The sequence below is a fragment of the Pristiophorus japonicus genome, chromosome Y, assembly GCF_044704955.1.
Source record: "Pristiophorus japonicus isolate sPriJap1 chromosome Y, sPriJap1.hap1, whole genome shotgun sequence".
In the NCBI taxonomy this organism is placed as follows: domain Eukaryota; kingdom Metazoa; phylum Chordata; class Chondrichthyes; family Pristiophoridae; genus Pristiophorus; species Pristiophorus japonicus.
Genome location: NC_092011.1, coordinates 45,883 through 59,958, shown reverse-complemented (window position 1 = coordinate 59,958; position 14,076 = coordinate 45,883). Strand labels below are relative to the sequence as shown.

The 14,076-nt window shown below is 54.9% G+C and overlaps 1 protein-coding gene across 1 annotated transcript in view; it reads right to left on the bottom strand.

Annotated features, from left to right (window-relative positions):
* The window catches only part of LOC139241067 (POU domain, class 2, transcription factor 2-like), a gene marked incomplete at its 5' end in the record, with an annotated part of 50,950 nt that overhangs the window by 20,701 nt on the left and 16,173 nt on the right, over positions 1-14,076 (bottom strand). Inside the window, 5 exons of the mRNA XM_070869760.1 lie at positions 1,738-1,811; positions 4,829-4,976; positions 10,413-10,479; positions 12,488-12,667; positions 13,098-13,246. Coding sequence (XP_070725861.1) covers positions 1,738-1,811; positions 4,829-4,976; positions 10,413-10,479; positions 12,488-12,667; positions 13,098-13,246 — 618 coding nt within the window. The remainder of the gene's footprint in view (positions 1-1,737; positions 1,812-4,828; positions 4,977-10,412; positions 10,480-12,487; positions 12,668-13,097; positions 13,247-14,076) is intronic.

Here is a 14,076-nt window from a genome sequence, read left to right as displayed (position 1 = left end):
CAGCACCTTCAGGGGAGGTTGGAGAGTCAGCACCTTCAGGGGAGGGGGGAGAGTCAGCACCTTCAGGGGAGGGGGGAGAGTCAGCACCTTCAGGGGAGGGGGGAGAGTCAGCACCTTCAGGGGAGGTTGGAGAGTCAGCACCTTCAGGGGAGGGGGGAGAGTCAGCACCTTCAGGGGAGGGGGGAGAGAGTCAGCACCTTCAGGGGAGGGGGGAGAGAGTCAGCACCTTCAGGGGAGGGGGGAGAGAGTCAGCACCTTCAGGGGAGGGGGGAGAGAGTCAGCACCTTCAGGGGAGGGGGGAGAGAGTCAGCACCTTCAGGGGAGGGGGGAGAGAGTCAGCACCTTCAGGGGAGGGGAGGGAGTCAGCACCTTCAGGGGAGGGGGGGAGAGAGTCAGCACCTTCAGGGGAGGGGGGAGAGAGTCAGCACCTTCAGGGGTGGGGGGGAGAGAGTCAGCACCTTCAGGGGAGGGGGAGAGAGTTAGCACCTTCAGGGGAGGGGGGGGGAGAGTCAGCATCTTCAGGGGAGGGGGGAGAGAGTTAGCACCTTCAGGGGAGGGGGGGGGAGAGTCAGCAACTTCAGGGGAGGGGGGAGAGAGTCAGCACCTTCAGGGAAGGGGGAGAGAGTCAGCACCTTCAGGGGAGGGGGGAGAGAGTTAGCACCTTCAGGGGAGGGGGGAGAGAGTCAGCACCTTCAGGGGAGGGGGAGAGAGTTAGCACCTTCAGGGGAGGGGGAGAGAGTCAGCACCTTCAGGGGAGGGGGAGAGAGTTAGCACCTTCAGGGGAGGGGGGAGAGAGTCAGCACCTTCAGGGGAGGGGGAGAGAGTCAGCATCTTCAGGGGAGGGGGGAGAGTCAGCACCTTCAGGGGAGGGGGGAGAGTCAGTACCTTCAGGGGAGGGGGGAGAGTCAGCACCTTCAGGGGAGAGGGGGGGAGAGTCAGCACCTTCAGGGGAGGGGGGAGAGAGTCAGCACCTTCAGGGGAGGGGGGAGAGTCAGCACCTTCAGGGGAGAGGGGGGGAGAGTCAGTACCTTCAGGGGAGGGGGGAGAGAGTCAGCACCTTCAGGGGAGGGGGAAGAGAGTCTGCACCTTCAGGGGAGGGGGGAGAGTCAGCACCTTCAGGGGAGGGGGGAGAGAGTCAGCACCTTCAGGGGAGGGGGGAGAGAGTCAGCACCTTCAGGGGAGGGGGGAGAGTCAGCACCTTCAGGGGAGGGGGGAGAGAGTCAGCACCTTCAGGGGAGGGGGGAGAGAGTCAGCACCTTCAGGGGAGGGGGGAGAGTCAGCACCTTCAGGGGAGGGGGGAGAGAGGGTCAGCACTTTCAGGGGGAGGGGAGGAGAGAGGGTCAGCACCTTCAGGAATACATCTGAAGCGGATGTGGAGCACGGATGGAGTGTATGTGGAACACGGATGGATGGGATGTGGGACATGGATGGAGGGGATGTGGGGCACGGATGGAGGGGATGTGGAACACGGATGGAGGGGATGTGGGACACGGATGGAGGGGATGTGGGGCACGGATGGAGGGGATGTGGGACACGGATGGAGGGGATGTGGGACACGGATGGAGGGGATGTAGGACACGGATGGAGGGGATGTGGGGCACGGATGGAGGGGATGTGGGACACGGATGGAGGGGATGTGGGACACGGATGGAGGGGATGTGGGACTCAATCACTGCACGCATGGTACAATGGAGTGTGTGTGGGAATGGAGTGATTTGACACACAGATACAACAAACCTTGGATGGTGGCCAAGGGATTGTTGGCCATTAGCGAGGGGTTAATCCCATGGTTCATACCCAGCAATGAACTCCTGTAATCCAACCAAATAACAGGCATTCAGAACCTGCGCTCACCTGCACACATAATGATATAGGTGAGAGGGCGGGGCGGTGATAACTCAGAGAGCAACGACCCTTCAACTACCTGACATTGGCTCACCCCACAACACAAGCTCGCTCTCTAACTCACCTCCCCCTCTCTTACCCTCTCTGCATCAATGTCTCCAACTCTCTCTACTTTGTCTCCATCCCTTCTCTCTCTTTCTCGCTCCTATCTGTTTCTCTCCCCTTTCTCTCTCTCTCTCTCCCCTTTCTCTCTCCCTCTCCCCTTTCTCTCTCTCTCTTTCTCCCCCCCCTTTCTCTCTCTCTCTCCCCTTTCTCTCTCTCTCTCTCTCTCTCTCCCCTCTCTCTCTCTCTCTCTCTCCTTTCTCTCTCTCTCCCTCCCCTTTCTCTCTCTCTCTCTCCCTCCCCTTTCTCTCTCTCTCCTTTACAATAAGAACATAAGAAATAGGAGCAGGAGTAGGCCAAATGGCCCCTCGAGCCTGCTCCACCATTTAATATGATCATGGCTGATCCGATCATGGTCTCAGGTCCACCTCCCTCCCTGCTCCCCATAACCGCTTAATCCCTTATGGGTTAAGAAACTGTCTATTTTGGTCTTAAATTTATTCTATGTCCCAGCTTCCACAGCTCTCAGAGGCAGCAAATTCCACAGATTTACAACCCTCAGAGAAGAAATTTCTCCTCATCTCAGTTTTAAATGGGTAGCCCTTATTCTAAGATTATGCCCCCTAGTTCTAGTCTCCCCCATCAGTGGAAACATCCTCTCTGCATCCACCTTGTCAAGCCCCCTCATTATCTTATACGTTTCGATAAGATCACCTCTCATTCTTCTGAATTCCAATGAGTAGAGGCCCAACCTCCTCAACCTTTCCTCATAAGTCAACCCCCTCATCCCCGGAATCAACCTAGTGAACCTTCTCTGAACTGTCTCCAAAGCAAGTATATCCTTTCGTAACTATGGAAACCAAAACCGCACGCAGTACTCCAGGTGTGGCCTCACCAATACCCTGTATAGCTGTAGCAAGACTTCCCTGCTTTTATACTCCATCCCCTTTGCAATAAAGGCCAAGATTCCATTGGCCTTCCTGATCACTTGCTGTACCTGCATACTATCCTTTTGTGTTTCACGCACATTCACTTAGCCTGTCTATGTCCTTTTGCAGATTTTTTGTGCCCTCCTCACACATTGCTTTTCCTCCCATCTTTGTATCATCAGCAAACTTGGCTACGTTACACTCAGTCCCTTCTTCCAAGTCATTAATATAGATTGTAAATAATTGTGGTCCCAGCACTGATCCCTGCGGCATCCCACTAGTTACTGATTGCCAACCCGAGAATGAACCATTTATCCCGACTCTCTGTTTTCTGTTAGTTAGCCAATCCTCTATCCATGCTAATATATTATCCCCCAATCCCCTGAACTTTTATCTTGTGCAGCAACCCTTTATGTGGCACCTTGTCAAATGCCTTCTGGAAGTCCAAATACACCACTGAGTACCAAATATCTTATTTGTGATTGTGTTAAGTTCTACGCTCCCCCCCCCGCCCCCTATAGCCCCTTGACTATCCACTGTCGGAATACTGTTAGTGTCCTCTACCGTAAAGACTGATACAGAATATTTGTTCAGAGTTTCTGCCATCTCCATGTTCCCTATTACTAATTCTCCAGTCTCACCTTTAAGGTATCAACATTTACTTTAGCCACTCTTTTCCTTTTTATAAAAACTCTTCCTATCGGTTTTTATATTTTGTGTTAGTTTACTTTCATAGTCTATCTTCCCTTTCTTAATCATTTTTTTAGTCATTCTTTGCTGGCTTTTAAAAGCTTCCCAGTCTTCTGTCCTCCCACTAGTTTTGGCCACTTTGTATGCCCTTGTTTTTAATTGAATACCATCTTGTATTTCTTTAGTTAGCCACAGGTGGCTATCTTTTCTCTTACACTCTTTCCTCCTCACTGGAATATATTTTTCTTCAGTTGTGAAATATCTCCTTAAATGTACACCACTGTGCATCAACTGTCCTACACTTAAATCTATTTTCCCAGTCCACTTTACCCAACTCTGCTCTCATACCTTCATAGTCTCCTTTATTTAAGCTTAGTACGCTGGTTTGAGATCCAACTTTCTCACCCTCCATCTGAATTTCTCAGTCTCTTTCTCCCCTTTCACTGCCTCTCTCTCTCTCTCTCTCTTTTCTCTGCCTCTCTCTCTCTGCCCCTCTCTCTCCTTTCTCTGCCTCTCTCTCTCTCTCTCCTTTCTCTGCCTCTCTCTCTCCTTTCTCTGCCTCTCTCTCTCTCTCCTTTCTCTGCCTCTCTCTCTCCTTTCTCTGCCTCTCTCTCTCTTTCCTTTCTCTGCCTCTCTCTCTCTCTCTCTCTCTCCTTTCTCTGCCTCTCTCTCTCTCCTTTCTCTGCCTCTCTCCTTTCTCTGCCTCTCACTCTCTCTCTTTCCCTGCCTCTCTCTCTCTCTCCTTTCTCTGCCTCTCTCTCCTTTCTCTGCCTCTCTCTCTCTCCTTTCTCTGCCTCTCTCTCTCTCTCTCTCTCTCTCTCCTTTCACCGCTCCTCTCTCTCTCCTTCATCTGGCTCTCTCTCTTCTTTCTCTGCCTCTCTCTCTATCCTTTCTCTGCCTCTCTCTCTATCCTTTCTCTGCCTCTCTCTCTCCTTTCTCTGCCTCTCTCTCTCTCTCTCCTTTCTCTGCCTCTTTCTCCTTTCTCTGCCTCTCTCCTTTCTCCGTCCCTCTCTCTCTTTCTCCTTTCTCCGCCCCTCTCTCTCCTTTCGCTCCATCTCCCTCTGCCTTCTCTGTTTCCTTCTTCATTCTCTGTCGGCCTGTCCCTGCCTCTCCTTTCTCTTTCTCTTCCTCCTTTTCCTTGTGTCCCCTGCACTACCCCTCTCTCTGTGTTAGTCGCTGTGAGGATGGAATGGAGGGTGAGTGTTTGCGAGCTATGGAAGGCTCCGGTGGGTCCGTTGCACCCACTGTCAGATGACACTTACCCTGTGCTCGAGGTCAGGCCGGAGAGTGCCAGTGAATGGCTGCTGTTTGTGCAGTTGGGGGGTGGGGTGGGTGAGGTGTTCAGTGCCGAGAGTGAGCTTCCGGTTATCCCCGAAGTGTGCATCGCGCCAGCGGCAGACATCGTGGTCACTGCGAGGGGAATGGGTCATGGTCAAAAACATCTCTCAACGCAACAGTACAGCCCTCCCTGTACTATCCCTCCCTGTACCATCCCTCCCTGTACCATCCCTCCCTGTACCATCCCTCCCTGTACCATCCCTCTCTGTACCATCCCTCCCTGTACCATCCCTCCCTGTACCATCCCACACCCTGTACCATCCCTCCCTGTACCATCCCACACCCTGTATCATCCCTCCCTGTACCATCCCTCCCTGTACCATCCCACACCCTGTACCATCTCTCTCTGTACCATCCCTCCCTGTACCATCCCACACCCTGTACCATCTCTCTCTGTACCATCCCTCTCTGTACCATCCCACACCCTGTACCATCCCTCCCTGTACCATCCCTCCCTGTACCATCACTCCCTGTACCATCCCTCCCTGTACCATCCCACACCCTGTACCATCTCTCTCTGTACCATCCCTCCCTGTACCATCCCACACCCTGTACCATCTCTCTCTGTACCATCCCTCTCTGTACCATCCCTCTCTGTACCATCCCTCCCTGTACCATCCCTCCCTGTACCATCCCTCCCTGTACCATCCCTCCCTGTACTATCCCACACCCTGTACCATCCCTCCCTGTACCATCCCTCCCTGTACCATCCCTCCCTGTACCATCCCACACCCTGTACCATCCCACACCCTGTACCATCCCTCCCTGTACCAGCCCACACCCTGTACCATCCCTCCCTGTACCATCCCACACCCTGTACCATCCCTCCCTGTACCATCCCTCCCTGTACCATCCCACACCCTGTACCATCCCACACCCTGTACCATCCCTCCCTGTACCATCCCACACCCTGTACCATCCCTCCCTGTACCATCCCACACCCTGTACAATCCCTCCCTGTACCATCCCTCCCTGTACCATCCCTCCCTGTACCATCCCTCCCTGTACCATCCCACACCCTGTACCATCCCACACCCTGTACCATCCCACACCCTGTACCATCCCTCCCTGTACCATCCCTCCCTGTACCATCCCTCCCTGTACCATCCCTCCCTGTACCATCCCACACCCTGTACCATCCCACACCCTGTACCATCCCTCCCTGTACCATCCCTCCCTGTACCATCCCTCCCTGTACCATCCCTCCCTGTACCATCCCACACCCTGTACCATCCCACACCCTGTACCATCCCACACCCTGTACCATCCCACACCCTGTACCATCCCTCCCTGTACTATCCCACACCCTGTACCATCCCTCCCTGTACCATCCCTCCCTGTACCATCCCTCCCTGTACCATCCCACACCCTGTACCATCCCACACCCTGTACCATCCCTCCCTGTACCAGCCCACACCCTGTACCATCCCTCCCTGTACCATCCCACACCCTGTACCATCCCTCCCTGTACCATCCCTCCCTGTACCATCCCACACCCTGTACCATCCCACACCCTGTACCATCCCTCCCTGTACCATCCCACACCCTGTACCATCCCTCCCTGTACCATCCCACACCCTGTACAATCCCTCCCTGTACCATCCCTCCCTGTACCATCCCTCCCTGTACCATCCCTCCCTGTACCATCCCTCCCTGTACCATCCCACACCCTGTACCATCCCACACCCTGTACCATCCCACACCCTGTACCATCCCTCCCTGTACCATCCCTCCCTGTACTATCCCACACCCTGTACCATCCCTCCCTGTACCATCCCTCCCTGTACCATCCCTCCCTGTACCATCCCACACCCTGTACCATCCCACACCCTGTACCATCCCTCCCTGTACCATCCCTCCCTGTACCATCCCACACCCTGTACAATCCCTCCCTGTACCATCCCTCCCTGTACCATCCCTCCCTGTACCATCCCTCCCTGTACCATCCCTCCCTGTACCATCCCTCCCTGTACCATCCCTCCCTGTACCATCCCACACCCTGTACAATCCCTCCCTGTACCATCCCTCCCTGTACCATCCCTCCCTGTACCATCCCTCCCTGTACCATCCCACACCCTGTACCATCCCTCCCTGTACCATCCCTCCCTGTACCATCCCTCCCTGTACAATCCCTCCCTGTACCATCCCTCCCTGTACCATCCCTCCCTGTACCATCCCTCCCTGTACCATCCCACACCCTGTACCATCCCTCCCTGTACAATCCCTCCCTGTACCATCCCTCCCTGTACCATCCCTCCCTGTACCATCCCTCCCTGTACCATCCCACACCCTGCACCATCCCTCACTGTACCATCCCACACCCTGTACCATCCCACACCCTGTACCATCCCACACCCTGTACCATCCCTCCCTGTACCATCCCACACCCTGTACAATCCCTCCCTGTACCATCCCACACCCTGTACCATCCCACACCCTGTAACATCCCACACCCTGTACCATCCCTCCCTGTACCATCCCACACCCTGCACCATCCCTCCCTGTACCATCCCTCCCTGTACCATCCCTCCCTGTACCATACCACACCTGTACCATCCCTCCCTGTACAATCCCTCCCTGTACCATCCCACACCCTGTACCATCCCTCCCTATACCATCCCTCCCTGTACCATCCCACACCCTGTACCATCCCACACCCTGTACCATCCCACACCCTGTACCATCCCACACCCTGTACCATCCCACACCCTGTACCATCCCTCCCTGTACCATCCCACACCCTGTACCATCCCACACCCTGTACCATCCCTCCTTGTACCATCCCTCCCTGTACCATCCCTCCCTGTACCATCCCACACCCTGTACCATCCCTCCCTGTACCATCCCTCCCTGTACCATCCCACACCCTGTACCATCCCACACCCTGTACCATCCCTCCCTGTACCATCCCTCCCTGTACCATCCCACACCCTGCACCATCCCTCCCTGTACCATCCCTCCCTGTACCATCCCTCCCTGTACCATACCACACCTGTACCATCCCTCCCTGTACAATCCCTCCCTGTACCATCCCACACCCTGTACCATCCCTCCCTGTACCATCCCTCCCTGTACCATCCCTCCCTGTACCATCTCTCCCTGAACCATCCCACACCCTGTACCATCCCTCCCTGTACCATCCTTCCCTGTACCATCCCTCCCTGTACCATCCCTCCCTGTACCATCCCACACCCTGTACCATCCCACACCCTGTACCATCCCACACCCTGTACCATCCCACACCCTGTACCATCCCTCCCTGTACCATCCCTCCCTGTACCATCCCACACCCTGCACCATCCCTCCCTGTACCATCCCACACCCTGTACCATCCCACACCCTGTACCATCCCACACCCTGTACCATCCCTCCCTGTACCATCTCTCCCTGTACCATCCCACACCCTGTATCATCCCTCCCTGTACCATCCCTCCCTGTACCATCCCTCCCTGTACCATCCCACACCCTGTACCATCCCTCCCTGTACCACCCCTCCCTGTACCATCCCTCCCTGTACCATCCCTCCCTGTACCATCCCACACCCTGTACCATCCCACACCCTGTACCATCCCTCCCTGTACCATCCCACACCTTGTACCACCCCACACCCTGTACCATCCCTCCCTGTACCATCCCTCCCTGTACCATCCCTCCCTGTACCATCCCTCCCTGTACCATCCCTCACCCTGTACCATCCCTCCCTGTACCATCCCACACCCTGTACCATCCCACACCTGTACCATCCCTCCCTGTACCATCCCTCCCTGTACCATCCCTCCCTGTACCATCCCTCCCTGTACCATCCCACACCCTGTACCATCCTTCCCTGTACCATCCCTCCCTGTACCATCCCACACCCTGTACCATCCCACACCCTGTACCATCCCTCCCTGTACCATCCCACACCCTGTACCATCCCACACCTTGTACCATCCCACACCCTGTACCATCCCACACCCTGTATCATCCCTCCCTGTACCATCCCTCCCTGTACCATCCCTCCCTGTACCATCCCTCCCTGTACCATCCCTCCCTGTACCATCCCTCCCTGTACCATCCCACACCTTGTACCATCCCACACCCTGTATCATCCCTCCCTGTACCATCCCTCCCTGTACCATCCCTCCCTGTACCATCCCTCCCTGTACCATCCCACACCCTGTACCATCCCACACCCTGTACCATCCCACACCCTGTACCATCCCACACCTGTACCATCCCTCCCTGTACCATCCCTCCCTGTACCATCCCTCCCTGTACCATCCCTCCCTGTACCATCCCTCCCTGTATCATCCCTCCCTGTACCATCCCTCCCTGTACCATCCCTCCCTGTACCATCCCACACCCTGTACCATCCCACACCCTGTACCATCCCACACCTGTACCATCCCTCCCTGTACCATCCCTCCCTGTACCATCCCTCCCTGTACCATCCCTCCCTGTACCATCCCTCCCTGTACCATCCCACACCCTGTACCATCCCTCCCTGTACCATCCCTCCCTGTACCATCCCACACCCTGTATCATCCCACACCCTGTACCATCCCACACCCTGTATCATCCCTCCCTGTACCATCCCTCCCTGTACCATCCCTCCCTGTACCATCCCACACCCTGTACCATCCCTCCCTGTACCACCCCTCCCTGTACCATCCCTCCCTGTACCATCCCTCCCTGTACCATCCCACACCCTGTACCATCCCACACCCTGTACCATCCCTCCCTGTACCATCCCACACCTTGTACCATCCCACACCCTGTACCATCCCTCCCTGTACCATCCCTCCCTGTACCATCCCTCCCTGTACCATCCCTCCCTGTACCATCCCACACCCTGTACCATCCCTCACCCTGTACCATCCCTCCCTGTACCATCCCACACCCTGTACCATCCCTCCCTGTACCATCCCTCCCTGTACCATCCCTCCCTGTACCATCCCTCCCTGTACCATCCCTCCCTGTACCATCCTTCCCCGTACCATCCCTCCCTGTACCATCCCACACCCTGTACCATCCCACACCCTGTACCATCCGTCCCTGTACCATCCCACACCCTGTACCATCCCACACCTTGTACCATCCCACACCCTGTACCATCCCACACCCTGTATCATCCCTCCCTGTACCATCCCTCCCTGTACCATCCCTCCCTGTACCATCCCTCCCTGTACCATCCCTCCCTGTACCATGCCTCCCTGTACCATCCCACACCTTGTACCATCCCTCCCTGTACCATCCCTCCCTGTACCATCCCTCCCTGTACCATCCCTCCCTGTACCATCCCTCCCTGTACCATCCCACACCCTGTACCATCCCACACCCTGTACCATCCCACACCTGTACCATCCCTCCCTGTACCACCCCTCCCTGTACCATCCCACACCCTGTACCATCCCACACCCTGTATCATCCCTCCCTGTACCATCCCTCCCTGTACCATCCCTCCCTGTACCAGTCCCTCTCCCTGTACCAGTCCCAGACTGCTGCAGAGTTAACCCTTTCCTTTACCTGTTGTGCTGAGGCTGTTTGTGCCCTGTGACACCGAGAGATTCAAACTTGTCGGCTGTGGAGAGACCTGATTGAGAGGGAATTAGGGATCAAAGGTTAGAGATGACATTTTTTTTAAACTCGGGATGTTGCGAGGGGTGAGTCTATCCTCGTGCCAGCCAAGGGAGGCAGAAGTCAATATAGTGCCGAGAGATATTACTAAACAGGACTAACTGCATCAGAATCAATGAGTAATAACAGGTTGTTGAGAAAGTGTGTGCCTGGATACATATCTTTCTATCCCGTTCGCCCGTCAGCCCTGTGCTCGCTGACTGACAGTGACTCACTTCCAGAAACACCTTGATTTTAAAATTCTCATCCTTGTGTTCAAATCCCTCCATGGCCTCGCCCCTCATATCTCAGTAAACTCCTCCAGCCCAACAACCCTCCGAGATGTCTGTACTCCTCCATTTCTGGCCTCTTGAGCATCCCTGATTTTAATCGCTCAACTATTGGTGGCCGTGTCTTCAGCTGCCTGGGCTCCAAGCTCTGCAACGCCCTCCCTAAACCTCTCCGCCTCTCTATCTCTTTCCTCCTTTAAGACACTCCTTAAAAGCTATCTCTTTGACCAAGCTTTTGGTCGCCTGCTCTAATAGCTCCTTCTTTGGTACTTTTAGTCTGATACTTGCTCATTTGAAGCAATTTGGGATATTTTACTGTGTTAAAGGCATTAGAAAATGCAAGTTATTACTGCTAGACTCGGCTCCCTACACCATCCCTTACTTAATGGCCAACGTTCCTTCAATTCCATTCCCGCATTGATGCTACTTCATAGAATGTGCAGCAGGCCATTCGCCCAACTGATCCATGCCGGTGTTTCTACTCCTCACGAGCCTCATAGAACATAAGAAACAGGAGCAGGAGTAGGCCATACGACCCCTCGAGCCTGCTCCGCCATTTAATACGCTCATGGCTGATCCAATCATGGACTTAGGTCCACTTCCCCGCCCACTCCCCATAACCCCTTATTCCCTTATCGGTTAAGAAACTGTCTATTTCTGTCTTAAATGTATTCAATGTCCCAGCTTCCACAGCTCTCTGAGGCAGCGAATTCCACAGATCCACAACTCTCAGAGAATAAATTCCTCCTCATCTCAGTTTTAAATGGGCGGCCCCTTATTCTAAGACCATGCCCCCTAGTTCTAGTCTCCCCCATCAGTGGAAACATCCTCTCTGCATCCACCTTGTCAAGCCCCTTCATAATCTTATACGTTTCGATAAGATCACCTCTCATTCTTCTGAATTCCAATGAGTAGAGGCCCAACCTACACAACATTTCCTCATAAGTCAACCCCCTCATCTCCAGAATCAACCAAGTGAACCTTCTCTGAACTGCCTCCAAAGCAAGTATATGGAAACCAAAACTGCACACAGTATTCCAGGTGTGGCCTCACCAATACCCTGTACAATTGTAGCAAGACTTCCCTGCTTTTATACTCCATCCCCTTTGCAATAAAGGCCATGATACCATTGGCCTTCCTGATCACTTGCTGTACCTGCATACTATCCTTTTGTGTTTCATGCACAAGTACCCCCAGGTCCCGCTGTACTGCAGCACTTTGCAATCTTTCTCCATTTAAATAATAACTTGCTCTTTGATTTTTTTTCTGCCGAAGTGCATGACCTCACACTTTCCAACATTATACTCCATCTGCCAAATTTTTGCCCACTCACTTAGCCTGTCTATGTCCTTTTGCAGATTTTTTGTGTCCTCCTCACACATTGCTTTTCCTCCCATCTTTGTATCGTCAGCAAACTTGGCTACGTTACACTCGGTCCCTTCTTCCAAGTCATTAATATCGATTGTAAATAGTTAGGGTCCCAGCACTGATCCCTGCGACACCCCACTAGTCACTGATTGCCAACCCGAGAATGAAACATTTATCCCGACTCTCTATTTTCTGACCTCGCACCCTTCTACATCTAACCCCATCAGCATATCCTTCTGTTCCTTTCTCCATCGACTCACTCACTCTCTGGGACAGTAACTCTCTCACTCTCTGGCTCTGTAATCACGCTCTGATGCCTGTACTCACCATGTGAGTGCTGTAGATGGATGGTTTGCTATGTGTGTGCACCGACACCCCACTGTTGCTGGCTGGATTGATTCGTTTTTCTTTCTGTCTCCGGTTGCAGAACCAGACTCGAATCACCTCCTTCTCCATGGTCAGCTGGTCCGCAATCAGCTGAATCTCCTCCGAGGTCGGCTTCTGATTCTGTCAGGACACAGACAGCCCCGTCACACTCTACCATCACACCCGATCCCATCACACAGTCCCCGGTATACCGTGTCCCACCACAGGGACAGTGACTGGGGGCGGGGTCATGGTTTTCGCACTGACTGGGGGCCTGGGCCTTGGTTTCAGGCAGTGACTGGGGCCTGGGCCCTGGTTTCGGGCAGTGACTGGGACCTGGGCCTTGGTTTCGGGCACTGACTGGGGCCTGGGCCCTGGTTTCGGGCAGTGACCGGGGCCTGGGCCTTGGTTTCGGGCAGTGACTGGGGCCTGGGCCCTGGTTTCGGGCAGTGACTGAGGCCTGGGCCCTGGTTCCATGCAGTGACTGGGGCCTGGGCCCTGGTTCGAGGCAGTGACTGGACCCTGGCTTTCACTCACACACCGTTACCTGTCAAGTATTTGTATTATTTACCGCGAGGAAGCTCTTCTCTAAGGCCACTCGGACATTGGTCTCGATGCTTGTTCGCTTTTTCCTCCTGCGCCCTCCCATTCCCTCTATGCCAAGTGGAGGACTGCTCAGTGCATTCGGGCTGGGCAGCGTGGAGTCCGCTGACATGTTTTCTAAAGAAAGAAAGGAGAAACGTAAGGGAGGTGCACACAATTCACAACTCCCCCTCACCCTTCACTCAACACCCCTCACTCAACAACTCTTCACTCAACTCCTTCATCTCTTCACCCTTGACTCAACACTCTTTACCCAAGTCCCCCTCAACTGATCTCCCTCACCCAACTCCACCTCACCCAACACCTCTCACCCGACTCCCCCTCACCCCTCTCCCGACTCCTCCAACTCCTCCTCACCCACATCCCCTCAACCAAATCCCCCTCACTCCTCACCAGACTCCCCCTCACCCAGCTCCTTCACCCAACAGCCCTCACCCAAATGCCCCTCACCCAACTCTCAGTCACCTCACACCCCCTCACCACACACCCCAATTCCCCCTCACCCCACTCTCCCTCACCTCACACCCCCTCACCCCACACCCCAACCTTCCCTCACTCCACTCTCCCTCACCCTACACCCAACTCCCCCTCACCCTCACCTCATACCCCCTCACCCCACACCCCAACCTTCCCTCACTCCACTCTCCCTCACCCTACACCCTAACTCCCCCTCACCCCACTCTCCCTCACCTCATACCCCCTCACCCCAACCTTCCCTCACTCCACTCTCCCTCACCCTACACCCCAACTCCCCCTCACCCAACTCTCCGTCACCTCACATCCCCTCACCCCACACCCCAACTCCCCCTCATCCCACTCTCCCTCACCCTACACCCCAACTCCCCCTCACCCAACTCTCCGTCACCTCACACCCCCTCACCCCACACCCCAACTCCCCCTCACCCCACTCTCCCTCACCCCACATCCCAAATCCCCCTTCGCCGCAT